General features: G+C 41.5%; 3 protein-coding genes and 1 long non-coding RNA gene across 9 annotated transcripts; 1 reads left to right on the top strand and 3 right to left on the bottom strand.

Moving 5' to 3' along the window:
* Positions 1-576: 576 nt before the first annotated feature.
* On the bottom strand, positions 577-5,523 carry polr3d (polymerase (RNA) III (DNA directed) polypeptide D). 5 transcript variants are annotated; one of them, XM_064347510.1, is made up of 11 exons: positions 5,318-5,504; positions 4,939-4,998; positions 4,807-4,851; positions 4,394-4,563; positions 4,206-4,249; positions 3,943-4,097; positions 3,322-3,446; positions 2,807-2,999; positions 2,099-2,349; positions 1,837-1,989; positions 577-1,569 (listed from the first exon to the last, which is right to left on the bottom strand). In XM_064347510.1, the coding sequence occupies exons 4-11, from the start codon at positions 4,538-4,540 to the stop codon at positions 1,450-1,452; spliced, it is 1,188 nt and encodes a 395-aa protein (XP_064203580.1). In that variant the 5' UTR covers positions 4,541-4,563; positions 4,807-4,851; positions 4,939-4,998; positions 5,318-5,504; the 3' UTR covers positions 577-1,449. The 5 variants fall into 5 exon arrangements, with proteins under 5 accessions (XP_064203580.1, XP_064203582.1, XP_064203581.1 ...); XM_064347512.1 differs by lacking the exon at positions 4,939-4,998; XM_064347511.1 differs by lacking the exon at positions 4,807-4,851.
* A 2,676-nt stretch (positions 5,524-8,199) lies between these two features.
* On the top strand, positions 8,200-18,026 carry LOC135261322 (phytanoyl-CoA hydroxylase-interacting protein). The gene is made up of 5 exons (XM_064347519.1): positions 8,200-8,473; positions 12,241-12,418; positions 14,170-14,347; positions 15,005-15,122; positions 15,464-18,026. The coding sequence occupies exons 2-5, from the start codon at positions 12,245-12,247 to the stop codon at positions 16,005-16,007; spliced, it is 1,014 nt and encodes a 337-aa protein (XP_064203589.1). The 5' UTR covers positions 8,200-8,473; positions 12,241-12,244; the 3' UTR covers positions 16,008-18,026.
* A 1,879-nt stretch (positions 18,027-19,905) lies between these two features.
* Positions 19,906-21,756, bottom strand: LOC135261323 (uncharacterized). 2 transcript variants are annotated; one of them, XR_010331876.1, is made up of 3 exons: positions 21,714-21,756; positions 20,738-20,885; positions 19,906-20,232 (listed from the first exon to the last, which is right to left on the bottom strand). It is a non-coding gene; the product is annotated as an uncharacterized LOC135261323 (long non-coding RNA). The 2 variants fall into 2 exon arrangements; XR_010331877.1 differs by lacking the exon at positions 21,714-21,756 and adding an exon at positions 20,975-21,279.
* A 2,248-nt stretch (positions 21,757-24,004) lies between these two features.
* ppp1r3c2b (protein phosphatase 1 regulatory subunit 3C2, duplicate b) lies at positions 24,005-26,455 on the bottom strand. The gene is made up of 3 exons (XM_064347520.1): positions 26,212-26,455; positions 25,677-25,750; positions 24,005-25,589 (listed from the first exon to the last, which is right to left on the bottom strand). Exons 2-3 carry the CDS (start codon positions 25,685-25,687, stop codon positions 24,590-24,592), a joined length of 1,011 nt encoding a protein of 336 aa, XP_064203590.1. The 5' UTR covers positions 25,688-25,750; positions 26,212-26,455; the 3' UTR covers positions 24,005-24,589.
* Between the last annotated feature and the right edge of the window lie 1,260 nt (positions 26,456-27,715).

Below are 27,715 nucleotides of genomic sequence, written 5' to 3' on the forward strand. Positions count from 1 at the left end.
TTTTTTATTATATTCGATTTTATATCTTACACATTTCTGCACAAAACTACTGCGTAGCTTTTGTTTTTAGAGGGGAATCAAATCATATTTTTTATGGCTTCTTTTTATGGCTCAAATTTGGACGCATGTGCTCCATACAGCATTTCCTAATGAAAAGCGATCACTTTCTGCCACCTGGCGGACATACTCAAAACGTCAATATTTAAAAGAGTAGCGTACTCAGGGCGTTCGGTTCTATAGAGAAGTGGAAAAGCAACGAGTGACAAACGCAATAAATAAACCTGACCAAACAGCTTGCAAAAGATAGTATTCAACGAGTTGTGCTGCAGTGCTTCCTTTAGTTTATGTAGTATTCAATAAACCATTCATAACAGTTAATAATCGCACTGGTCACTGTGACATTACATTAGAAATTGGAAGCAAACCCAGTTCCATTTTGGTTCAGCAGCCCCCTCAACTGGCCTTCATCCATACTAATGTGGATGAGAGTGACTGTGACTGCATGCACCTTGTGGAGGAAACTGTCGACATGAAACAAGGAAAATAAACAAAGCGCAAAAGAAACCCAAGTGCCTGTTCTGTTTGAGTCATTTATTGACAAAAGCATTTCACCCACAACCAAAACCACCACTCCGAATATTCGGTGTATCTGCACCATGGTGAGAGTTGACCGGTTGGCATGACAATCTACCTCTACTGCCAACTCCTCTTGACAATACTGGTCTCAGATCAGAATATAGGGGTGGAGGTTCTGGACTGGAATGATTCCAAACTGAGAGGTAAGGAATTTGATGCATGGCATCTTTTTGCTCTCCAGCCCTTCAGTCTTACCATAAGTATCATGAAAGGAGGAAGTAGATGGCAATTTATATTTGGAAAAGTAAATCACTTATGTGCGCCCCACAATTATTTCAATGTCCCTGAGAAAGCCCTTCCATCACCCTAGGGTATAATCAAAACAACGGTACTTCTGGCCACCTTTATACAAAACAGGAGGAAATAGATTTGGCATCAGTCCCAATTCAAGATTATCAACCTTTCCTACACTGATGTTAGCTCTCTCTCAAAGCATTATGTGAAAACTGAAATTCAAAAACCATTTTAGCCAAAGAATAGTCATCCATTGCTTAACTTTTCTGAGAAAACAATAAATAAATAAATATATGCTGAATAATTTTCACCGTCTTCCCGCTGTGTGGTTAACAATATTGCCCTGCCTTCTCTAAAAGGTGTACTGTCAGTTTCAAAAACCACCTGCAAAAGTGGAATGCTCTCCTGCCAGGTTTCAGCTGTAGGACTAAGTCTACTGAGGATAGTGGTAATACGAGTGGCCCTGGTAGACAGTTAGCTGCAGTTGCTGTTAATCCATGCCATGTTGAGTCGAGGGATCTGATGCAGACTGGGTGTGGGTGTTTTTCTAAAGCACAGCCTATGGCCCACCCAAGTTCTTCACACCCTGTTCTCCAGCAGAGCCTCAAAGTCCGGTGAGCAGACCAGTTTGTGTTTGATATGTCCCAGCACAGAAAGGTCACCAATCCTCCCCTCTCCTGTACCCACTGACACCAATTCCTAAGAGAGAGGGAGCAAGGGATATAAAATTGCATCAGGGACACAAGTGTAAGTCCATGTTAGAGAAATACACATGAAAGATCCTGGTGTACTTCAGAGACGTGAACAGTTCATGACTGAAACCTTCATACAGAACAAATTTAGAAAACAAAATGTTTTCAAAATATCAGACAATAGTTCTGTGGTACTGGCACAGGACTCCAGGTATCAAGAGTACAGAGATGGAACACAGAGGCTGCTTAAAAGCAGGTTATTCAATAAACTGACCTGCAGGAAGGCGCAGGGTGTCCCGAGGGCCAGGTCTAGAGTAATCTGCCCCAGGATGAGCTGCACTCGCCCAGACTTCCGCACCAGCAGCCGACCCACCAGCCCCTCACGGAGTTGCCCCAGACAGCAGTTATTCTCATCTTCTGCGTCCTCCTACCCTCAGGACAAGGGGGGTACACAATGTAGTTACACACGCCTGGCCACTCAGACATGCACATAAAAGCTACGTTATATTTCATGCTGCAGATGACCATTAGCTTACCTGCTCGTTTTCAGTCTTCATAAGTATCTGGCCATCTTCAGTCTGGACTTCCGTCTTGACTGGCCGGACATCCTCGGTAGGTGGCTGCCCTGGCAGCGAATCCGGCAGTTGCATGAAAAGAAGCTCCTCCCCCTTGGACTGGGTCCAGATTTTCAGCAGCTCGGGTAAGGACTCGGGCTCCGGCAGGGGCGGAGGCCTGAAATTGGGCTCCACCTTCTTGACTTCTGGACAATCTGCAGGCTCCTCCTTCACTGGAGAGATGAAGAAAAGAGGGCAGAGGGAAGCCAGGCGACAGTTACGTATTACCAGACACTGTAATTTTTATGCTTTCTGGAAGGGCTCATTGAAAATACTCCCCAAGGATCAAGTCTAGCAAGCCATTTTCTAACTCAATAGTTACAGCAAGAGCAGAATGAGTGCATTACAAGTCAATAGGCCTCACCAGGCTGATTTAGAAATACTCTGGCCGTCCAATGAAACATCTTTGCTTTATTGTTTTCATAAAACCAATGTCATTAGATTGCTATACTGAAACAACCTTACTGAGCCTTGACTGTTGACTGCAGAACAGTGTTCCCAATTCATAATAATTCCAATCAGCATTACTGCACACTGTAAATCTTTTATTGTAGAAGTGGTCAGACAACAGGCAACATGACAGATTGGGGCTGTGGTCCCTGGAATTTAATATCTTGTTTATTAAGTTACCTTTGACTTTGTCTATTGGATTCTCCACATCCATTCCTTCTCCATCCTCCTCCTCTCCCTTCACCTCCTCAGCTTTGAGGTTCTCTTTGATGTCTGCACTGAACTCCTCCTTGAAGACCCATCCCGACACGGCCAGAGGCAGCTGCACGGGACAGCTCCTAAGCTCGCTCCTCAGTCGAGGGTCATCCAGAAACTGGAAGCAAGGAGGAATAGGGAGGGAAGAAAAAAAAAGATAAGAGGAAAAAATGTCAGAGACTCAGCATCATTTAGTGCAACAGGTTGCTGTTCTTTTCTGGACAAACAAATCAGCGTACTAACCAAAGTACTGGGTTTTACTAAGCAAATAGCCAAAGAATAAAGGGCTTTTGTATCAACAAAGATGGGGACACAGGCAGTGGCCAAGTCAAGAAGAGCTATGGTAAAAGCCTTCAAATAATCAGACACATTGAGAATGACCCAACTGAAATGAAACAGAGGGGAGTAGCATATTAATGAGCAGACACGCAGGGACCCACGTTGTCTCTCTCCAGCATGCGCAGTATCTCTTTGGTTTCCTCCTCAGTCTCCCTCTTCTCCTTCTTGATGTTGATGATGGGTGAAGGCCCCACGCTAGGCGTTTCCTTGTCGCCGTCCCAGGTGCCTGAAAGAATCCAATTCATGAATATTAAAAACAACTGCCAGAAGCATTCAGATCAGCTTCACATGCAAGTGTGACTGTTTAGTGTAGGGGGGTCAAACTCCTGTCCTGGAGGACCGCAGTCTGCTTGTTTTCAGTGCGTTTCAGCACAACTGATTAATTTAAGTCGCTGATTAGCTAAATAGTCCACACACCTTGGTTTCATGGCCTTAATTTTCCACTCTGAAAGGAAATTATACCTGCAGACACTACAGTTATCCAGGACTAAAGTTTGACACCCCTGATTTAGTGTGTGTCCCTCCCTGATATCCCAAAGGCTCACCTTATTGATGGAAATATATACATCTTTGCAGACAAATCACCATGAAGAGAATGGTAATGTTGATAGCGAATACAATAATAACTGAATCTGATGTGACCAAAACTGAAGGGCAGTGTTGCACTTTCTCAGCCTGACTGGATGTCTATGTCCATGTGCCTTAGTGTATTCCTTCCTCACCCCTCTTCTTCACCATCATCTCAGCCGGCCCCTGCTCGAAAATGGAGTGTGACTGGATGACCTCGGGGCGTCCGCGGCCCCTGCCACGCCCATCCCGTCCACGACCCCGGTCAAACTCCTTCCTCTCCCGCCTCTGTCCTCCTTCCGCTTTTGCCCTGTAAACACAAAAATGATCTCGTTGGCTGTTTTTTTTGCAAACCTTTTAAATGTTCCAACAGCATAAAAAAACATCTCAGAAAGACAGGCCTGAACAATTGACTTACTCTTCTTTAACTTTGCGCCCAATGATATTTGGGGTGAATGTTTTCTGCACGACAAAAAAAGGTTTGGTTAGCATAAACATGAAAACATGACATAAAAACATATTTTACGTCACCCATCTTTATAACTGCCCACCAACACACCAGTATGAAAGCATACTACAGTGCTTTCATGTCTGTGCAGCACATACCTTCTTCACTCCTCCTAAGGTGACGTCACGCGAGCGCATGGTGGTCAGGCGACCAGGGGACAGAGTGGCAGGCAGCCTGCGGCCAACCAGCACGCCCTTTCCAGGCACGCCAGGCGTCGGCGTCTGGGAGCGGCCGTCCTCCGCCATTCTCTTTCAGTCACTGTTTCACGCTGAAAAGAGCCAGGGGACACATCTTCAAAAACACTGATTACACCTCAACTCTCTCCTGACCTATGACCTTAACAGCCCAAACAGACAAGCAGGATATAATAACAAATTACTTTATTTCTCATTGCTACTATGATGCTACCAACATTCTAGAAACATTGTAAAAAAAAAAAAACTTTTCATCAACAACGAGGCAAATACCAAAATATGCAAAGGAGTTGAATGTAGGCTACACATAGGCCTACCTACCAGTACCTACTGATTGCCACAAGTCAAATGTCCATATTTGTCTGTAAAATATGCAAGTCATCTACTTTGAACAAAAGCAGCATATTGGGCAAAGAACAAAAGAGGTGCTGAGAACGGTCATGTCTTACCCTATTTTTTAAATAACTTTCAGTCTCCTGCGCTCGTTGCCAGTCTTCCGTCAATACTGGCTATTTATCGAAATATGGATGGAACGAATAACACAAGACTACTTAACTAACTTTAAAGCTAGCCGATAATTACGTTTAGCTATTCTGATGCCAAAGCACAGGTCTTAACACCTACCCAGAAAGCTAAGTAGTAAATCTGATGTAACAAACAGCAACAGATATTTATATAGCTAGTTAGCTGCTTAGCCTGATCTAGATGTTGAGTCACGACAAACATGCCAACTCACAAGCACGGCAACATACAGTCATTACTACTTAGCCAGCTAGCTAGCTGGTCTTCATACTGTAACTACAATCCCTGGCACTGATTACAAATTACCTGGATTTGTCTTTGTTCTCCGTAACGGGAATAATGTCCACGGACACAAACAGAGCGGGTCTTTTGTATATATCATGCGTTTAGTATATCCTTACTGAAATATTCCCCGACAAACAGACACATTCCACCGACGAATTCACGTGGATGCTGCCATGACAGTTTCTTAATTTGACGTTTGACCCGTGTGACGTTCCGTTCAGGCGCCATCTTTGTCAGGGCCAAAGCTGCATTCTGTCATGCGCTCAGTGTGCCTGTATTTAAATATGGCCTTTGTCTAATCCCTCTTTATCTTTTGTACAATGTCCTTCTCTGAGTTTGTCAGAATGCCTTTTTTTGTTGGTCAGCTTTAAGTCCTTTATACAGTACGTTATACATTATGAAGCAGACACACACCAAGCAGGGTACATGATGAAAAGGACAGCTTATGTTGTTATTTTAGTAGGCTTGCTTTTATTTTTTACTTTTGCCTTCGACAATCAGCCAAGCAGGCTGTTATTGCCACAAACAAGGACGAGTCAATTAAACGTTTTGCTAATGGCCAAAAAAGCTTGCCAATACTTAGAATCTCTTTGCCGGCCTAAATTACCTTTGTTACCCTTGAAAAAGTGTAAGGTCACCAAAAGCATTAGTGTAACATAAACTGTCATAAACTGACATTTCAGTCAGTGACCCTGAGCTGTAGGTTCTTTGTCTAATACCCAAATGATCATTTCTCACCTCCTACTACTAATTGGAAGACCTCAGTGGAAATAAATTTGTAAATATATGTTATCTCAGTAATTTTGTAACAATTACATGCAACTTATTTGTGAGTGGGGGATCAGTATGCTCTATGTGTTGTTTACGATACAATACAATAATACTTTATTGTCTGATTACTCAGATATTTGTCTTGCGTCGTTGTGCCAACAGTAGTAGTTATTTATTTAGATGATTAAATAAATAACTACCACCACTACTTATTGAGAATTCAGCTATTTGATATGTTTACTGGTCAAGGCCTTCATTAGGATATAAAACACATTTGTTAGTTTACTGAGCAACTTTAATTAATTTAGGTTGAGGTCTTCACTTCGTTGTTTTGCTGACTCTATGTATAAGCTTATTGTAGCATAGGTTTTTAAGTAACATTGTTTCTGTTTTGCTGCTTGTCATTTCTGTATCTATCACTGTTTATCTTGCCTCATTATAGCTCAAGCAGATGCAGTATGCACTAATCCATAAATCACTCTGGATTAGACCATTTGATAAATGATTCAATGCAAATGTAGTTGTATCATGAAAATGAAATTCTCACTAACCTGATCCTGTTCACTAAGAAATAAATGTGATATTTCATTAACACAAAGAATAATGCAATTAAAAAGCGATTACTATCGATCACTATATAATTGAAATATTCGCATTGTTTAAATTTTCATATTAAATATTAAGATATTATGCTATATTAAAGCAAAACGTTAACACCCACAGTTTAACCGTTTTGCCTGTGACAGTATTTCTCTAAGCCCCCACGGACGCGCAGTCTGTCGTGCTTGCCCCCGTAGTGCCCTTGCCCTGCTGTCACGGCTTGTCTGAAGATGGATGATTGCATTTTAATTACTATGTGATGAGACCGGTTATCTGCGGCCAACCTGGCCTGTAAAAGGAGCTGGGACGATCTGTGATAATTCACACAGAAATGTCTCCCTTTATGGGCTCTGAGCTGCGATCACTGCCGCCGATAGAGCCAAGCTTCTCGTTGAGGACAATACATCATTGGAACACTGTCCGCCGGATATATTATTGCTGTGCAAACACGGTCCCTGACTTGCACAGATGGCTTAATTTTACATTGCCCTGTGATGGATATTATTTTAACCATATGCCCCATTGTTGCAGCACATAGCGACCACCAATTTATATAGTTCAGCATTTTGTGTACAGTTCATCTTGACAAAATGCTTTGCCCTTATATTGAAGGTTGCATATGATAACAAAGAAAATAGCAAGAAAATACATTATATTAGGTGCAGTTAAACAAATTGTTTAAGTAACACAACTTATTTTAGAATAAACAGAAACTGCAATTTAGCTCAGTATTCAAGCCTTCAATTAGATGATTTCTTCTGTTTACTTGGTTCCCTTGTACAGTAACAGTAGAAAAGCCTTGTTAATATCTCCCGCTGTGCTCCTTCATGTATCTCCCAATGGATGAGTGGGTTGTGTGTCCTGTTGAGAGGGTCCATATGGTACAGCATTTGGTGAGAACTCTAAAGAGCTCCCGTCCTGGATTGCATAGAGAACCACATTTTCAATGTCATATTTGTATTTATGCTCACCAACCCCCACCCCTACCCTATTCTGGAACCCCTTTGACTTCTGGGAAGGTGTGCGGCTAAATCCCTTCCCATCATCCCCCCCAGAAGGAAAAAATACATGAGGGTATACATATTTTCTGCAGATCTAAGTAGTTCACTGCATAACTATGGGAATTAATGTGGGTGTATCAATCTCCAGACACACCCTCAAAGATGTTACAAACTACCAAGTACATATGACTTTTTAATGGATTTTGCTTGCTCAGATCTGGTGGATATATTGCAGCCACACCATATTGTAAGAATCGTTTAATCACCTTCGGGCAAATGTGTGCTGAGGACCAAACTCATTGCTCAGTGTGGTATGTGAGGTTGTGAAAGAATGTTTGTACATTTGTGAGCCAGCAGGAAGAAATGTGTATGGCTGGTCCTCTGCATCACATAAACACCTCAGCAAATTACTGTGTGTGTGTGTGGGTGTGCGTACGTGTGTCTACCAGTGGGTATTATTCAGAGAATACAACTGTGAAGCTGTGTAGGCAGCAGTTCAAAACACATTCTCTCCCTATGCTCTCAGCCCGTAGATCAGAGAGGTGTCTGAGAGAGAGAGAGAGAGAGAGAGAGAGATACTCATTTTACTTCCTAATGGTTTTTCCTGAGGGATCCATCATCCACTGCAGAGGAGGCAGCGAGAGTAAGAGAGACAGAGAGAGAGCAAGAGAGAGAGAGAGAGAGCGAGCGAGAGAGAGAGAGAGAGAGGGGGAAAAAAGAGGTGAATCCGAAACACTTGGCTTTGCAGTCTTTGATCCCATACGTAGACGGATTCTATCTCGCTGCTCAGCACCACTGCACAGAGGTAAGGTTCTGAATCATGTGTCGTCTGTTCTCCATGCTTTTGCAGTCTGACTCCACACCAGCCGAATCAAGTGCGCTTCATATAGACACACAAGCAGGGTTTCTGTTGATGTTTGGTTTTCAGAAGGCAGTATCGTGCTCAGCTGCTCAGTTTGTTTGTGTGACAGGTCTCACAGTGTACAGTGCTGTGAACATCTGGGGCTGTTTCAGCGTGTTAATTGTCTTAATGTGCTCCTGTGCCAGTCACTCGAGGTGCTCCTATGAGTTAGACTGTGCAGCTCCCGTGTGTTCTGTATGTTATGTTGTTTGTATGTTGGTCAAAATTGTGCTCAGAATTGGTGTTCCGTATCTGAGATGCTCATGCGTTGGTCCACAATATGATCTGCTCCTGCTTGTGTTAGGGTTCTGGTTTTAAATTTCCTCAGGATCTCAATTAGATCTGGGTGATCTTAACTGTGTTCAGTATCTCAGAGCGTTAATTAATTCTGGCAGTTTGTGTGGCTGCACGGTTCAGTGATACAGATGGCTGAGAGGTTTAAGTTGTTTAGGAACTGACTTGCCTCCAGACTGCAGTGCAGTTGCGGTTATACTCTCTGCTCATCAACGTAATCCCAAACCATAAAGCCATTAACAACCATTCACAGATGCATTGTGTAAACGCAAGTGCTCAGATAGTCCATTATGATAGGAAGAGAATGAAAAAGGCAGATCTTTTCCAGTAAGAGCTGCATCACAGCCAGGTCCACTTTCACACCAGTCACGTGAAGACATGGCTATCCGAAGATAAAATTGTTTTGTCAAGACCATACATTGCTTGCATTCAGTTTTGTTCCATGATAACAATTATTTATGGCCAAATCTTATTAATTCCCTGGGCTTGTCAGCATGGTACATTATTAAAAACCCATCCCCCGTCCTCTGACACACATGCACACACCTATGCACACACGCACGCACGCATATACACATGCACAGATACACACACACACACCACTCCTGCTCCCTAGTCCCACATATTTTGGGTGACTTCATCACCAATTTCTGCACCTGATACCCTTTACTCACTGCTGTTGGAAAACAACATCACCAAAGCACAGATTCATTATAACTGTCAGCATCCTAAGGGTATCAAAACACATACGCATGCATGCACGCACGCACTAACACAACATTAACCAGACCGATTAAGCAATAATGTGTGTCCAACAGAGGATAAAAGACAGAGGATGCGCTTATTTGTAACAAATCGCTTCCATTCAGCGTTCATTCAGATTCATCCTGACATCTTAATGATGAACTAGAAGGAGTCGTGTTACTTCGTGCATCTTCCCTTACATATTGTGCTGTTGAAATATTGAAACTCCAGTGGTGAGCACGTTCAATTCTAGGGCTGTGAAGGTTAGAGGATTAACAGCTCTCACCCAGATAGTTTTCCAGATAGTTTTACATTTGACTAGAATAGAGGGACGAAAAAACACCAATACCCCCACCTGCCCCCCAGGGTTTGGGATTCCAATGCTGATAGTGAATTTCCTTCACAGGATAAATAAAAAATAATATTTAAAAGCATTAGGGCTAGTAATAAAACAACCTGATTAATTGGACAGATTTATATATTAATCACATATCTATTTTTTTTGTATGTGGATTGATGAACAGTCAAAGAGAATGGGAATGTTTGAAATCACTATAGAGTCAAGCAGAAAGTAGAACAAGCTGTACTGGAGGGGAGCAAGCCTCATTCCTATGAGGCTCTCCTTGTGCCCTACATCCTGCGCACGTGAAGACACCACAGAGCAAGACGAACAGCTGGCAGGAAACAACGGAGACCCGCGTAGCGGCGCGCGGCGCATCCACCGCACTCTCTCGCCGCGGAAACGCCGCGGCCGGCACGCACACATTTCACAGCTCATAGGGTTTAATGAGCTGCAGCAGCGGCCATTGCACGGGGCAGGTCGGAATGCCATTGGACGCGCACGTGTGCACACAGCAGCCACGTGGGCTTGCGCACTGTCTGTGCGCAAACGCGGGAGGCAAATGCATCAAACACATGCACAGACCCATGCAAACGCACACACTCAACACACACCCTAAACCAACACCCGCAGATCATCACGGGCTCCAGAGTCCTACTGCATCATCTGCACATGTACTGGCATTATCGTATGTTGTGACATTCAAGAACATGCTTCCAGAATATGGCTTGTGCCTTAGAGCTTGTAATCAAATGGAAATGGCTGTTTGCTCTTTTGTGCAAGGCCCTTGATGCTGTAGGTTCTCAACTGGAGGCACTGGGGCAGCACCGAAGGAGAAATAAAATGGCATTTAAAAAAGGAGGGGGAATACTGTGATACGAAAACACAGTTTGAAGTGGAGGCAGATAGGAAGAATGACTGACAGGGCAGAAAGAATTATGGATTGAGCCGGAGAGAGAGAAAAAGAGCGAGAGAGTGAAAGAGGCTGCCCGTAAGTCTTGCCTGTTTGACGTACGCCTGCTTCAGACCAGAGAGAAAGGTAATTGTCTTTGCTGAGAACACATCAGCTGGATCATCGATTCCCGGGGAAAGGTGATGGCTAATCAAACACAATGCCCCGGCTCGCTGATTAAATCCCATTTTCAAGGCTGTGGGCATCAGGCTGGATCAAATGGCCCCAGAAACAGACGGGGGAAATAAATAAACACACATGAGCATATATCATCTCACGTTTCCTCTGGCATTTCATTTCCCCCCACCTTCCACATGTCACAGAAGCTGGCTGTGGTCTGAATCTCCACGCTTTGTGCTTACTCTGCTATTTTCATCATCTATTCCAACTCTCTGAACATTCGAAAAGGCGCAGGACAGGAAATGGTGAAATTGGAGATGCACGCAAGCACAGCATATTTGGTTCAGCTACGCTGAGATTTCTTGACTATACGAGGCTTTTCATGAACAAGCACAGCAACACTTTTTGGTCCAAGGGATTTGCGCAGACATCATGTTTACACACACAGTCCGTGGAGGCTTTTTGAAAGGCCGTATAGTCAATTTGAAGGATGGAGGAGCAGGTGTTGCCAGGAGACTGCTGCTAGGGGAACATGGGTTGTTCAGCAGGGCAGTAGGAGTGGCAAGTTTACCGCTCAGCCATCCCTGTGGAGTAACTAGCTCAGTACACATCATCAGGTGTTTGTTTGGAGAATGCGCATCAGTGTCTAGGGGGAGGGGAAGCAAATGTAGGAGGAAGTGAATGGTTAAAGGGAGTGAGGGAGAAACTGATGAGTTGAGGTAGTAACAGCAGCATCAGAATCAGTCTCTCTCCGCCAAACATTAGCCAACAGCTAATTTTACTTAAGACCTCTTTCACTAAAAAAAAAGATTGAGTTACAAAAACAGAAAACATTGACAAAGTCAAGGGAGAAAAAAAACATTGGACGTTTATGATCCAAATCATGATCTGAATGGATAGTAAACACTGTGAAACACTATTTCCCCGGGCATTCACATTTGCAGTGGCTGAGGGCACAAGGTTTAGTTCAGCTGCTGACTTACCAGACTTCTGGAAAGTCTGTAAATTCAAGAAATGGGAAAGTATGACATTAGGCCTTTCTCATAAATAGCCACTGGGGGGCATTTTAGGTTTATCTTTGTCCTGGCTCTGAATCAGTAACTTCAGGATTTCGGTAACTACACAATTGAATTCAGCCTTTAAATTCAACCCTATCAGCTGACCACAAGCAAATGTATGGAGTATTAAACAGACACTCAAACCCCTTTTGGCCTTTGGCAGCTGAATGGCAGACATGGATTGCCTCTCCACACCTCAAAATATCCAGATCAGCGAGGTGACCTGCGACTCCTTCCGCATCGCCTGGGAGATGGCTCCTGAGGACACAGCGAGGGTGACTCACTACTTCATTGATCTGAGTCGCAAGGAGGGAGGGGACCCCAACCGCTTCAAACACAGGGTCTGTGTCACACAGTCACACTTTAACCTGTTCTCTTCTCCCACTTCACACAGATACTTTCATTTTTCATTAGGAGAACTATAAAAATCTCTTATGGTAAGCTGATCAGTCCATCAATAATACAGTAAAAAAATAAATGTGCCAGTTACAGCATATCATGCTTCAGGATATCCATCTCCTTTACAGGAAATATCTTTTACAACCAAGCAATATAGTTGCAATGCATCACTGAATCCTATTTCAGAAGCTGGACCTGGCAAGTGAAGATTTCAGGAATACATTATTTTTTTAAACCTTCCAACAGTGCAGTGAAAAAACAAAAACACTGCTTGAGGGTTTTCTTGTACTCAGAATAAATTTGACTGTGAGAATGCCTTTGTAAAACAAGGTATTCTTGTTTTCTGTTCATCCTATTGCGTAGAGGAAATGATACTGAAAAGTTAATTTCTAAATATCTCAACATTTTATTAAGTATATACACTCACGGCTACACTGCACATCATGCAACCTTTTCACAATACAAAATATGGGCTGATGTAACTTTCATTGATAATAAAATAATCCAAAAATTAATTTTATTTGTGAATGAATTAGATATACTGTATGTCTGGTTGCTCTTTTCCAGTTCATATTTTAAAATATTTTTTTCTATGAATATTATTTTGAATATATATGTTTGAAAAATACAAATATTGTACACTGGAAAATCAAAAGGAGCATTTCATTTAGATGGTAGATAAATCTTAGATTAAACATATTAACCATTACCATTAACTTGACATTGGTGATATACGCATAAAACAGTGCACTGTGCCCCTTAAAAGAAAGAAAAATTGCAATTAAACATCTAAAATGGAAGTAGGAGGTTTTGACTGGGCCTACATCCAAAATTGACTTGGTTAATTTGTTGTTTGAATATCACGCTTCTCTGAGGTATCGAGCTTATGTGTGACATGTTTCTGATACAGAGGGGCAAGGGTATGACAGACTGTTCCAGTTTACAGCTTGACTTTCACATCTGATGTCAGAGGTAATGACAGGCATTACATATCTAAATGGAAGCCTAAATGCCACCTTTTAAGATTGTGACAATATTTGTTTCTTTTGATCTTTTTCATTTGACTCTAACATTTGCAAAGCCTGAGACTTTCGTTCAGCATGACGCATGAGGACTCTTATCTTTGAACCAGTCTGAGTTATATTCTGGCAGAATCAATATCGTGAAACAAAACTTATTCAGGGGTTGCCATGGATATGTGGCCCACGGAGCTTGCTGCAATTAACCGAGCTTGTTATGGGACTGAGCCAAAACAAAAATGTGCATGTACTCAGAGATAACTTTGTCTGAGGATATAGAATTACAGAGAAAATGCAGGCACTAAAGCATCTTGTCAGCCTCAGAACTGAGTTCACCAGAATGAAACGCTGAAAGTTAAAGTCGCTTTTCATCAGCTTCTTCATAATGTTTGGGCCTCGGGCACCCTTATTATCAAAACTGAAAAATAACTGGACTTAACAAGACACTTTTGCCCCTAAGCATTCATTTGTACAGAAAAGACAGCAAATGTTCTCTTGCACAGATGCAGCCTTGATTATTCTGATGGCTCAACGGGTTTAAACATATTTAAAGACCTGTGTACAATCATACAGGAAACTGTGTGAATCAAACAGTGATTCCATTTGACAGTAGAATGCAAGTGAGAACACAGTGCCTGCTACCATTGACCACTCACCTCTGTCTGCCTGGCCAGGATGTGCCCACCAAGCTGGTGGCCAAGGCAGTACCCCTGCCCATGGCTGTGAGGGGGCACTGGTTCCTGAGCCCTAGAACGGAGTACTGCGTGGCTGTCCAGACAGCCATAAGGCTGCCAGAAGGGGGAGACTACCACATATCAGACTGGAGCCAAGTGGTGGAGTTCTGCACCGGTGGTGAGTCGAGACTGAGAGATGGAGGGTGCCAGTGAAGAAGGAAAAGTGTGAGGGGAAGGGTGAAACCCATGGTGGGAGTGAGGGTAGGAGGGAGACGGAGAGAGATGGTGTGTGGGGAGACAGCTAAGGGTGTGGAAGTGTCCCATCACAACACTTTCAGCTCCTGCACATGCAAATTAAAGTGAAAACAGAGACAGTGAAAACAAAAAATAGTGAAAACAGTGAAAGCAAATAATTATTTTCCTTTTCAAATGCTGTGCATAGCACATTTATTCCTAATGCAAACTGCTGTTGTATAATTATTGTATTAGCCAGTGCATTTTGATGCACTTGATAGCAATAAATATAATCCATATTAAATCTTCCTATTTATCTTGTAAATCTTAAAGAAGACATCTGGAGAAACCATTTCATTTGATATGCTTTATGATATGGACAGAGCATGTACATGAATGCCTAAGCATTATAAATCACCCCCGACAAGCCTATAATTCCATTGTCATAATTCATTCAAAGGCAAACGTTTCCCATTGCTAGACTAGAAAAGGTGTTCACAACTCATTTTAATAGCAGATAACGTATTGAGATAAATCCATACCATGAAGAATATTAAATGGCTATTTTGAGTTCTCATTTAATGTACCTTTATTCCTATAGATTATGCTATGGAGCACCTCCAGCAGCTCTTGGAGAAAGCCCAGGGTGTATCTGGGAGAATGCTCAGATTCTCTATGTTCTATCGTAATCAGCAACCGGATTACTTCCACTACGTCAGGTGGGTGCCTTGCCAGAAAATTCTTGGCAGTAATGATGAGGTTTCTTTTTTTGTATAATTTCAGTTTCAATACATAGTAAAACTTTCAGGATTAAATTAAATCTAATGTGTAATTCAGTATGAAAAGAGTTCATATGAGACCAATATGGACAAAATGTTCAAATATAGCAGAGTTAAATACAGTATACTATATCGGAGTGATTTAACAGTCAATATTTAACTTTGTGTTAATCAAATAAATGTGTTTGAACACTGTGCAGAACAGGAATGTGTTGCTGAATGTTAGAAGGATAAAGTAGCCTGTGCTCATGACCGCATCATGAACTGGCACTGTCTTATAGGACGGCTTGTGGGGGACTGATGCATCCGGCGCTGAAAGACAACAGCGGGAGTCACGGCTCTCCAATCAACAGCACCCTACAGGGAATCTTCTTCAGCTGCAACATAGAGTTTGACACGGGCCTCCCCCCCAATGACTCCCCCTACGGCCCCCTGCGCCTCCATGTCCCCGCTGGATGCCTGCTCAATCCAACGACCTGCCTTTATTTTGCCGACTTCTACTGCATGTACACTGCCTACCACTACGTTATCCTGGTGTTGGCCCCTGCTGGCTCGGAGGGGGATAACTTCTGCCGCAGTCGGCTGCCCCAGCTGGACCTGTCCGCCAATCCCTTCCTGACCTACACCCCCCCACAGAGGGAGGGGGAGGAGCCTGTCTTCTGCCACGCCCACGACGTCATCCTGGAAGTGTTCTTCACCGAGCCCCTACACCTGGAGCAAGGCACACTAGTAGAGATCAGCGGTCACCACCAGATGAGCCAGTCCACAGCTAATGCCAAAAAGGATCCCAGCTGCAAGATCTGCAATATCAGCGTGGGTCGCTAAGGTGGGCAGGAACTCAAGCTTCGGACTAATCCTGATTGACGGAGATCAGGTATGCGGGATACCCCACCTGCTTGACTGTGTGCATGCTCTTCACAACACTTGGAGGAAAAGACCAACCGTGAAAATTGCCCCTTATCTCAGCAGATGACACACCACTGGCAGAGTTTACCAAGGGTTGCATTTCCCCTCTACATTTTATGAATCGAAACTCCTCATAATAGAAAGATATCCCTTATGTTGACAACATGTTAATAAAACTGATGGAGCAGATGAGGGTAAGATTGTATTTGGTTAAGAAAAAGCCATTCTGTATGTACTACATTGCTAAGTCTTACATTTTAGGTTGCTACATTGTTGCCAAGTATTCCATACAGCTGACATCAGTTCCGTTTCTAATGTGTTATATATTCCTTGGGTTAGTCATAAAACTATTTTAATATCACAAAACTTAAAAAAAAAAAAATAATAATAATCAGAAAACATCAAACCACGAGAGCCAATCCAAAATCATGGCTAGAAGTTTACCACCGCTAAGGAAATGTGTAATATGTAATACAAAGAAAACCAACAGAGAAAACAGGCTATTTCTTGCATTTCCTAACTAGCAACAGTACTTACCTCAGTGCTGGGAATCCAGGCCAGCAAATCTGAGGTGGGAAATATGATGCTGAATTTGTTGAAGAGCTGGATTCTGACATTTGTTAAGCTGACCGTTAAACTCGACTTGACTCTTCAATCACGTCACGCAGAGGCTTGTCTAATCTTTGGTGATTGAATTCTGGTTAGATATCCAGATTGCTCCCGTCAACTTGGGACTGTGCAATGTCAAAAAATACATGCTCCGTTGCTCACATATGGTCCTGGAAGCACAGTGTGTATTTTCGTGCTGAATCAACTACATCACAGTTATTCAGGTTTGATTCAGCAATGAAATTAAATACTGACCTTTAACTGACAATACACAAATTACAGAAACGTGAAAGAAAGAAATATGCATTTGTGCTGATAAAAAAAGATAAAATGCGGTTTATCCAAAATGATTTTTTACCATCTAGATATTTTATAAGCAAAAGGCCGTCTCAGTTAAGACCGACTACTATTTCATTGTACTTCAAGGCCCCATTAAACACAAAATACCATTAATCAATAAATCCTAATAAGCTTCCTGAGATACTGACTTAATTATATTGTTAATGACTTTACATAAACTTCTGAAGCACCTGTACTTGAACAAACACGTTCAAAATCTATATCCATGGCAATGAACAAACAGCAGGTACCTCAATGTCGAATCCAGATCAACAATTTATCAACAACTAAATAAAGCCACATCATTTGAAAATGAAAACCCCATATAATAACACATAGCAGTGTTATAATACAATAGTGATAACATATCACACAACAAAAGTCTCATTATTTTCTCACTTTTACTTTATGTTTTAGATCAGCCTTCTCTGTGTATCCCTCAATGCAAACCACCATTTCCTTATCATATTGGAATTACAGCTGATATATCCAACTTACCCCTTAATACTTAGGAAGCACAAATGATAATAAGTGTATGAAATTATACATTTGAATGCAGTTTAAAGCTTCAAACGACATATCATTGAATGGAATGTGAAAGGGTGAGGAGGCCATGTACCTGTTGCATATAATGTGATTTATAGCGTCTTATGTATCCCTAAATGTGTGTTTTTACTGTCCCAAGTATTGTGTAAAATGACCAACAAACCATGGAATAGTCACTGACTATATACATAGTGAAAATAGTTTCCATTCTTGCAATTCCTGTACTATATGTGTACACAATTCATGTGTCTAAATGTTTCTGGCGATTAAATCTGCACCAAGAGGGTTGATTTTGAAACAAAGTTGTTTGTTTGAAGCCTGACTGGCATTCTTGAACAGAACATCATGCTTCTAAACGTTTCCAAAATGTAAATGGGCCTCATTCACGAAACATGTGTATGATCACATTTGATTGTAAACTGCATGAAAGAACATTACCAAGAACATTTTGGCATTCATCATTTTTTTCTTACCTTTATTTGTTCATGGCTGTTTCCTTATGCAAATCACATGAACAGGATTGTGCATACAATTTACAAACAGCCAGCATTCATCATCTTATAAACCTGGGATATGCACAAAAACAAAAGGTCTGCACGTGTCATGAATCTCATATAGTTTTTATTTTTTGTAGGAACATTTTTAAGAACAAAAGGAAGAATAATTTAAGAATAGTTTTGTGAATGAAGCCCAATGTTGCTATTCAAGTACTGTACACAATGCAGACAATGAGTCAGTTTCAATGAAAAATTAATAAAATGAGTTAGTGGAAAACACAGTGTTCAGCTGGAAAGACAGCAATAAGTTTCCACAAAATCTCATGACTTCCACAGCAACAAAGACATTCTACAACCGTCCTTTACAGTTTCAACTACTGTCAAATGGAGCTGCTAGCTGCTATCTGGATCAGCAAAATAAATTAATGACAAAGCCTCCATGTTGATGGCAGATAACTTGTTCTCACATACTGTAAAATTCAATGTTGAAAATAGCTGATTGAGTACAAGTAAGGATTTGTTTTTTAGTAATGCAAGTCAGTGTTTCTTACAGAAAGTCTACGCAACTGTTACATATATGAATAAGCTACAGGTAACGCACAAATTTGCAGGAATTTAGAACCTCTAAGACTGAAATTCCCTGCAAAACAGAGAGACTGATACAGATCAAGCTCAACTTCAAACGTAGGGTGAAGGATCTGCATTGTAAAACGTGAGCATATGGACTTTACTACTTGAGATTATCAATAGCCATAAAATAGGCATCATTATTGACAGAGTACAGATCTATAATTATTTACTGTACATATAAGGAAAACCAATACAATAAAAATACAATATTGAGCACTATTGCAAGATTACTTTTATTGATCTTCAAACTATAATTATGATTTTTTAAATCAGTATTTATTCTAGGAGGAACGCAAAGTGTAAGGCAACAATGGTGTCATAACACTTGAATTATGTAAAGTTTTTGTGAACCAATTCTATAGTTATACCACATACAGTATACAAAAGCAGTACATTAACATTATGTATATCCATCATGCGTGTGCACATTATATATATATATATATATTAGTTCTATAGGTACAATGAAGCACACAATCATTTTTTTCTATTAATATATTAGTGACACACGTGCATGCCAGAGGCTGAGTAACCCTGTTTCAAAAGGGTCACCACCCTAGATAGCCTCATAATCAGGGCTGTGACCCCTTGTCACCAGGTCCCTCTCTCTGAGGAGGGAAAGTTTGCAGTTGTCTGTGAAACCCCAGTTATGCCCATTCTTGCACAGGAGGTTTTGAATAGGTTGCAATCAGATTGCACCGCTATTATTGCTCCAGATCCTGATCTGGATGTCACGTGTGTTTTGATGAGGGGAAAAGTTCAGATTCAAGGATGACCTTACGAGAAAATAAAAAATCAAACACTGTCCTGCAAATATTTAAACAGTTAGGTAGATAAGCGGGGGTCTTATCTCAGGGGAGATTGAGGAATACTCACTTAAATACGGATGTGTTGATTGTATTACCATTAGAAAAGCATGTCAGCATGTCAACAAGTCTCCCTTTGTTGAAGAGAACACTGCAGGGTTTAAATTCTGCAGATGTGGGTTGAAGCTGTGGGGATGTTATATATTCTCAAAACACTGTCACACTCTTGTGTGACAGCACAATTACTCTCAAACACACTGACTGACTGCACAGGGCATCAGACCACCACAAATCACAGACCGCAGTATTAGCCAAACGAAAAGCAATATAGCAAAGAGTATTATTGAGTATACTGAATTTTAGTTTTATTATACTCAAGGCATTTTTTCATATCATGTTGCTGCTCATCATTTCATGAGAAAGAAAGATTTCAGGCAAATAAATCCAAACGGCATATAACAGATGTTTAAATACCTAAACAGAATGCATTAGTAGAGACACTTTAGATTATAGCTTTGAATTACAATATCTTTGGTCTTGCCTCAAACTTGATGCAGCCATATAGCACTTCAGGGTTCAGCCTAGGCCATGTTGGTTGCCAACTTTAACAGAATCTCTACCATGCTCCGATTCTCCTCAGTAACAGATACATTCCTCCAGTATATGCTAGCTCCAGTAGGATTGCATGGCCTTAAGAATAAATAGTCACCGGCTTTTCTGAAAGAGCATCAGAAAACACAAACTTCAGCAATACTGCAGTCAGCATAGTCATGACAGAGCCACAACTGGCAATTTTGTAGAATAATTGTGGGGGAAAAAACTGAGCAGCTCAACTGTGCTAGAACCCATAAGTGTCAAGAGCTATGAGTTTTGGAAATGGTATAATACCGAAATGAGCAGATTACAATATTAAATTTTCATACATTTACATATGAACATTTCCTACCAAGAAGCAGGAAATACAATAAGAAAGATTACAATGGAAATAAACAATGTTGATTCCCACATGGTGAAAAATAACTTTGGCATTCATTAAAAGATGATCTGATAAAATCATATTTTGATTTCCAGTAAGTCAGACACAGGAACTGATGCAATACATAGTCAGACATTCTTTTCAACTGAATGTTGAAGCATGTCTCTACTTGCCAAGTGTGTAAAACAAACAATGATTGCTTATCTGCCAAACCCTGGAGGGGGAGTATGGGGAGCACTAACTCACCTGCACGTACCTGACCCCTGACCAAATTTCCAGCAAGCACTTGCCTCTGCTAACCAAATGCAGTAGCTTGAACTTCATGAGTTTCCCTCAGTGTAAAAGCCATATATGGGCGTGGAAGCAGTGTACAGGGGACAGAGCATCAGTCTGTCTGTGGCAGATAGCAAGGTTTAGCATCATGAGCACCCACGGAATGGTGACATTCAACAGAATCTGTGCCTGTGGAGGTTTCTCACTGACAGTCAAATGTTCCAAGATATAGCCCCTCGGATTCTTCAGTAGTTCACAGTAGTTTTTCGGAATATGTGCCTACAGCTTCAGTGACGCCAACACGGTCAGCACGACACCGAGAAAGGGAGACAGGGTGTTCTTATTCTGAGGCGTTACTAACGGCAATTAGATCCAGACCATGCGCTGAGGACGTACACTAAGAATTCATTAGCAACTCAAATTTGCCAGAGATGGGGAACCATAATATAAAAATAACCATTTGATTCAAGTGTCACTTAGATTAAAGTTTTACACTCCCATTGCATAACGGCCAAATCAATTGTGAGTTACATTGTTCATAAATCAAAATTTTATTTGTTTTGAAGCTTATGCTCCATGGCCCAAGAATACTGCATATTCTGTTTATGTTAATTGTACTTAGACACCACAGGTAGCGTAAAGTAACAATTCACACAAAACTTGCCATCTAATGGTAAGAATGTACCAAAACCATGCCAGAAAATGTGACCCAACAGGTTCCACCAGAACCTGCCGCTGCTGGAACACCATTTCAATTCATGTTGTCCACTACTCATAGTTGTAAAGAATGGGTACACGTTTAATTTTTCTTAAAGTGTGAAAGGCCATATTTGCCACATGTTTGAATTTGATTTAAAACACAACAAAATGCAAATGTACTCAGTAAATCAGTCATATATAGACACAAAGGTTTAAGCTACAGAAAAAATGGCACTAACCAAGTAAATACCTTTTACATTTCGGTTTCTGTGGCAGGGCTCAGTTTGCGGGAGGAATTCAGGGCAATTAGAGGACCACGCCTACTGGTTAAGTAGGTAACACACCTGAATCCTGTCACGAATCAGTCCAGGATTTTGAAGTGTGCTTCTTTCCACAGTAGGCGTCTGAGACCAGGGATCCCCATGACGTTTAAAGCGAGAGCACATCACGAGAGAAGTGAGCTAAAAAAGCTACAATTTGTAATTTAATTCATTTTGTCTTTGTTGTTTTAGTTTTTTATTTTTACCCCAGTCCCATGAGGGCGACGGGCGAAATCTTTTCGCTGTTTATTTTCATGGGTGGAAAACGCTCTCTCTGTGAATAAAAACCCTGGAGTTATTCAGTATTCCCACATCTCCCTGTGTCTAGCTCTTCTGTCCCTACCAGATTGGTCATGATGTGTGTTTCCAAAAAGCTGCTGATTAGAAAACAACTGTCCAGAAGCAACTGCATATAAAAAAGCTAATTTTAAAATCTGATTGGCACAGAGGGATCCTACAGAATCACATACCTGCCATAAATGATGCAGAGAGACAAGTTCGAATAGCCTCCATCCTCTGTTGCCAAGTAACCAGTGAGTACAGCAAAACTCAATTCATATGAACCATCTCTAGATACTTAGATTTCCTTCTGCAGCATTCCAGGCTGTTCACACAAAAGAACAAAAGTCCATGTAAAGAGAAATAAGAGAAATCTGAAAACACACAAAGTCAGGAGGTATACCCAAATTATATACAGCTGCTTCCAGGAAGAGGTTTCAAATGGTTTTCAACAACACTGGCAAATAAAAATACTGTTCCGTCGAATTTACTGTATGTTTGTTTTTTGTGCATGAAGCATGCGACATGGCTATTTTTATATGCATGTGAATGGTACAGCCTCCAACTAACAATAAGCATTTGGCAGCAATGACTGCAACATAAATGCCACAGGAACAAAGTAAGAACTAGACCAACGGGTGGGGCACTGCCGTTGTATGCTTGAGCAAGATACCTAACCAGAATTGCTTCAGTATTTAATGAGCTGTATAGATGGATACAATGTAAAATGTTGTGTAAGTCGCTCTGGATAAGAGCATCTGCTAAATGCCTGTAATGTAAATGTAAAAAATCTTTAAAATCACCAAAAAAAGAATAAGCCTGCTGGCCTATTGGACTAACAGCCAGAGGGGAAAAACAAGTAAATTCAGGCCTGACCACAAAAGGGATCTTATTCCCATCTTGCCGACATTTAGCTTTAAAAAAGAAAAGAAAAAGAACAAAACTGAAAGCAGGAAATCCACTGAAGCAACTAAAATCGGTATTCACCAAAATAACTAAATAAAATCCAAAATAAAAATAAAATAGAACCAAATATAAAATAAAAACCAAAAACTATTGTATTGTAGTATAGTGCAGTATATCTAATCCTATAACCTAGGGCCAGCAGCAGGTTGGAAAAGAGATTAGCTGCTTGTGATGTTCGGGTGTCCACATACTTTTGGCCATGCAGTGCACCTGCACAATGGAAACTGAAAACAATCAGTTGTGATTTTGTGTGACTGATATTCTACTATCTGATTGAGGATACAGAGTCCTCTTAAAAATACATTTCAAGGCAGGAGCATTGTTTGACGGCAAACAGCGATGACTCACTCATCCTTGTATTCGCTTTTTCTGGCATCAATGTGCCATTTCCTCTGATTACTGCTGATGTGTCCCATTTATCCAATCTTATTGTAGGCCTCTGCGAGTGTGCATGTCTTTTGTGTATGATCTGATGCAATTAAGCCACCATGGCAAATATGGACAAAAAGTAGGTCAGAAAAACAGGGGGAAAGATCAAAACCAAATTCAGTTGGTATTATTCAAAACCAATTTGACTGCTCATGTGAAACATGTTTAATTGCTGGTTTCACGTACCAGCAAACAAACAAGAAAAAATATTTCTGGGCCTTGGAACTATTATTCATTTATATAGATTCTGATAATATACAATATAACAAGAGTTGACTAGTGTGTGTTGAATTAGATTCTGCCACTGCAAGAGATTATGACAAGTATAGAAATTACACTTACAAAATACTGTTTATCATTACAAATGTAAGGAGTAACATTCCTTGGCCATGTGACAATCTACAGTATTGAGAGCCTACTAGCCTCTGTAGACATTACAGGCATGGAAATGACAACTGTGATAATGCTGGAGCGGGACTTCCAAAATGTGAGACCCAAAGAGACATATGAGGCAGATTTTAAAATAACTAGAGCCACCAGATTTAAATTGATATTTAAAGCCAGTTTATTTACAAAAATGTGCAGGAAAATTCATTCAACAACCCAGGGCAGCTTCCATCACAGAAGTCCATCCGCTCCCCCTACAAAGGGGGAAAAACGTTGAGCAAACTCAATAGTCACACTTTGCTAATACTTTGGGGTTTAATTAGTCAGTGAGTTTGGGTAAAAATGACAATAATCACAGTTGTCTTGGCTTAGCGCTCAGTATAAAAGGAGAAACATAGTTAATTTTCAGGTCAGGTTCCATCTGTCATGCCTACTTTATCAGTTTGCTTCTTAGGTCCTCATGGCAGGAATTGTAGCAGAGGTCAATGTTCAAAAGTTGCCTCTGTCTTGGGGCCGTCTGAAACATTGCCTGCAAGTTACTAATTTCTCTGCCAGTGAATGGGCCGATGGTCACAAAGTGAAGTACCAATGAAAGAAGACTAATTCCAAGTTTGCCTGAGGTCAGTAGTCATAATTATAGATATTCTTCAGCTGAAGGAGGGGGGGGGGGGGGGGTGTTGGCAGAAGGTAGAACATTCCATCTATAATTATTTACTAGTGTCAAGCATCGGTGGGCACCACCGAGTCACCAGAAAGGTGAGATGTTTCCCAATCTGCCCCAGCTGTGGTTAACCAAGATCTCATAGGAATAGGGTGAAGGGACCTGCATTGCATCATTCGGGGCATACTCTTTGCTCTGAGACTGGCCTGCCCACGGTCTCCCAGGCTTCTGTTTAGACGTGATGGGCTGAGCGGAGGGGGGAGCCTCACACTCCCCACAGACAACGCTGTAGTTCTGTCCCTTGTTGTTGTCCCACAGAGCCGTGCTTTGGCTGCCCGGGAGGTAAGACACACAAAACTCCAGCCGCTCCCTGGGGTCCAGGTCCTCGGGGAGCGGGACGTGGAAGGCGAAGACGTCCGTGTCCGAGCCGCCGTAGCGCTGCTGCTGCAGGAAGGCGCAGGGCACGTCGCGCCAGCTGCGCCAGGAGTCGAAAGTGACGCGCACGTGCACGGCCTTCTGGAAGCTGACGTTCTTCACCTGGACGGTGCCGCTGAGGGCACGCTCCGTCACGCTGCAGCTCTCCAGGAGGACCAGGTCCTCCTGCAGCCGGGCGCGGAACGACTGGAAGTCGGCCAGGGGCTGCTGGAACCCCAGCCGCGGCGGCGGCTTCCTCGCCCCGCCGGGATGCTTCCTGTCCGCCGCCGGTCGCCGCAGCAACCGCAGGCTCGGCGAGGGCTCGGGGCGCGGGGGCTCCTCCCTCTCGGAGAACACGTGCACGGCGGTGAGCGAGAGGCCCTTGGAGTCGGCGAACACCACGCGCTTCTTCTTGGTGCTGGTGCCGTCCCCGCTGATGCCAGTCTCGGACAGGGTCCAGTCTGAGGGGCAGGCCGTGGGGTGGGACTGCGGCATTTCTGACTCGGGCGATTGGGGCTGGATGCACGGCCGCAGGGGCTTCAGTGAGGACATCCTCAGGAGCTGGCAGAGGGGCGGACTCTGGCTCAGGCACAGACGCATGGCCAGGTCTACGGGCATTGACGGCATTATAGGCTGAGGCACAGAGCACCCACCAAACACTTGCAGCATTCTGGGAGAGACGGACATGACAGGTTAATACACAATCTCCAAACATGATCACCATTCATTTGGTGCATTAAAACTTAAATATTCTTACTTTGTGCTCATCGTCGAGGTGGATAAATCAGGAAATCAGACTGTTCATAGAATGCTGGGCCCTTGTTATGTCAACTAAAAAAAAAAGTTAAACATTAGAACAGCATTAATCACTATTAATTTCATGTTCTGAAAGATAAAGCTAACAGGTGTTCAAAACTTTCTTAGGTAAACTGTTGTCAAACACATTCACAATAACAACAGCAAATAAGTAACCAGAAAAGATATAAACGAGATCGAAGTTGAAATGGCGTTTGCATTGTTGAAATTTGTCACTGCTATTGGACATGGCTTCGTTGAGCCTCAGGTGCGGATATCCACAAGGAGAAAATGAGTAGCCCGAAATGAAGAGTAAACGTTTATTTTCTTTGAGTTGCAAAATATTTAATTTTGAGATGTATTCACGACTTACTTACACAAAAGGAAAACAAATGGACGAGTAACAAAAGAACGCTAACTTCGAAAATTAACCTCAATATCGCAGCTCAATATGGACTAGTTTTATATAGGTTACAAAAAAGTTACTGGTTACTTACAGTCTATCTTGTAAAAAAAGGGAAAAGATCCATTAAAGCAGATTTAAAATTGCGCCGAAAAAAATCGAAGTAAAAAAGTGATCCGACCACTTGGTTTCTTCTCGTTTTAGCAGTCCCCCAAATACCAGCCGGCACTCTGACAGAGCAGCGCCACAATCGTACCCTACTCCATGGAAGACAGCTTAACTAACGCAGACACTATTTAAACTTCACTGAAGGTATATCGCGTTACACCAGCTGGTTTGTGCTTTCACGTAGTCAATGCAGCCAATCAACGCAACAGAACTGACTAATTCTGTCTAGCCAATGAGAGCAACCGAAATCGTTGCGCAATGCTCTGATCAAGTCCTGTTACAATATCACTTTCAGAACGGCACTCTCCCATGTGTCCCCATGCGCATGTGTTGGTATGAACGTGGTTGGGATTAATTGGACATTTCACATTGGTGTGGGAACTTGTACTTGATGTACACAGCCCGGGGTTGGCCGTAAAATTATTTTAAAAGCACATAGAGTTCCTGTCCAGTTTTAATTTAAGCTTCAAGGCTAACCCAAAATAATGAATTCACGTATATGATATTTGAATATTTAATATATCAGCAAATATACATTGATTATTTAATTGTTTAACAGTTTTATTACTCGATAAAGCCACATGGACAATTTTTATGAATAAAGGTTTTCTATTAAACTTTTTACATTAACTCATTTACCTTTTATTAAAGATGAACACCACCTAGAATGTTTTTTTAAAGTTTATGAATGAAGAATGACAAATTTGCAAGCTGCACCTGGGGAAGATGCATGAAAGTATATAAAAAAGTGCTGCAACATATCCTGATGGTAATGCAGCAGAAAATCTTTCCTAACCCAACAGATGAAAGTAACAATAACATTTGTCAACAACAGGTATTTCTCAATTATAGTTCTGGAAAGAAAGCGATTTATCAGCATCTGTTACATCATATACCTCAAGGTTATCATGACAGTCAGTCAGTTGGGCGTGTGTTAAGTATTTCTGCAAAAGTACAGATAATCTGCTGGTCTATTTGTATTGCATTAGATCTTTAATATAGGATATTCCCGTAAGGTATGATTCCAAAGATAGCAAGCAAATGAGCTTAATCATACATATTGAATTAAAGGCTGGTGATTGTATGACACAGTACTCACAGTCAACGCTAATCATATACTAGAAGACTGTTATACACACCCGAGGGCTTTTTCATTAACTTGCATCATCTCTATATTCTCAACTATCAAGTATTGTTCTACATTATATTCAATGCAATTTAAATATATTTATGCAGTTGTGGTCATATGGATGTAAATACCCTTAAAATAAAGCTGACAGTCTCCACATTATATATATATATGTATATATATATATATACACATACACACACAATCTGTACTTCACAATTTTAGATTTGCAATCAAACAATTCACAGGTGGTAAAGTGCACATTCTCAACTTTTAAATCTTTTGAAATGGGTGGTATTTT

This window comes from Anguilla rostrata, chromosome 8 (genome assembly GCF_018555375.3).
Source record: "Anguilla rostrata isolate EN2019 chromosome 8, ASM1855537v3, whole genome shotgun sequence".
Taxonomy (NCBI): Eukaryota; Metazoa; Chordata; class Actinopteri; order Anguilliformes; family Anguillidae; genus Anguilla; species Anguilla rostrata.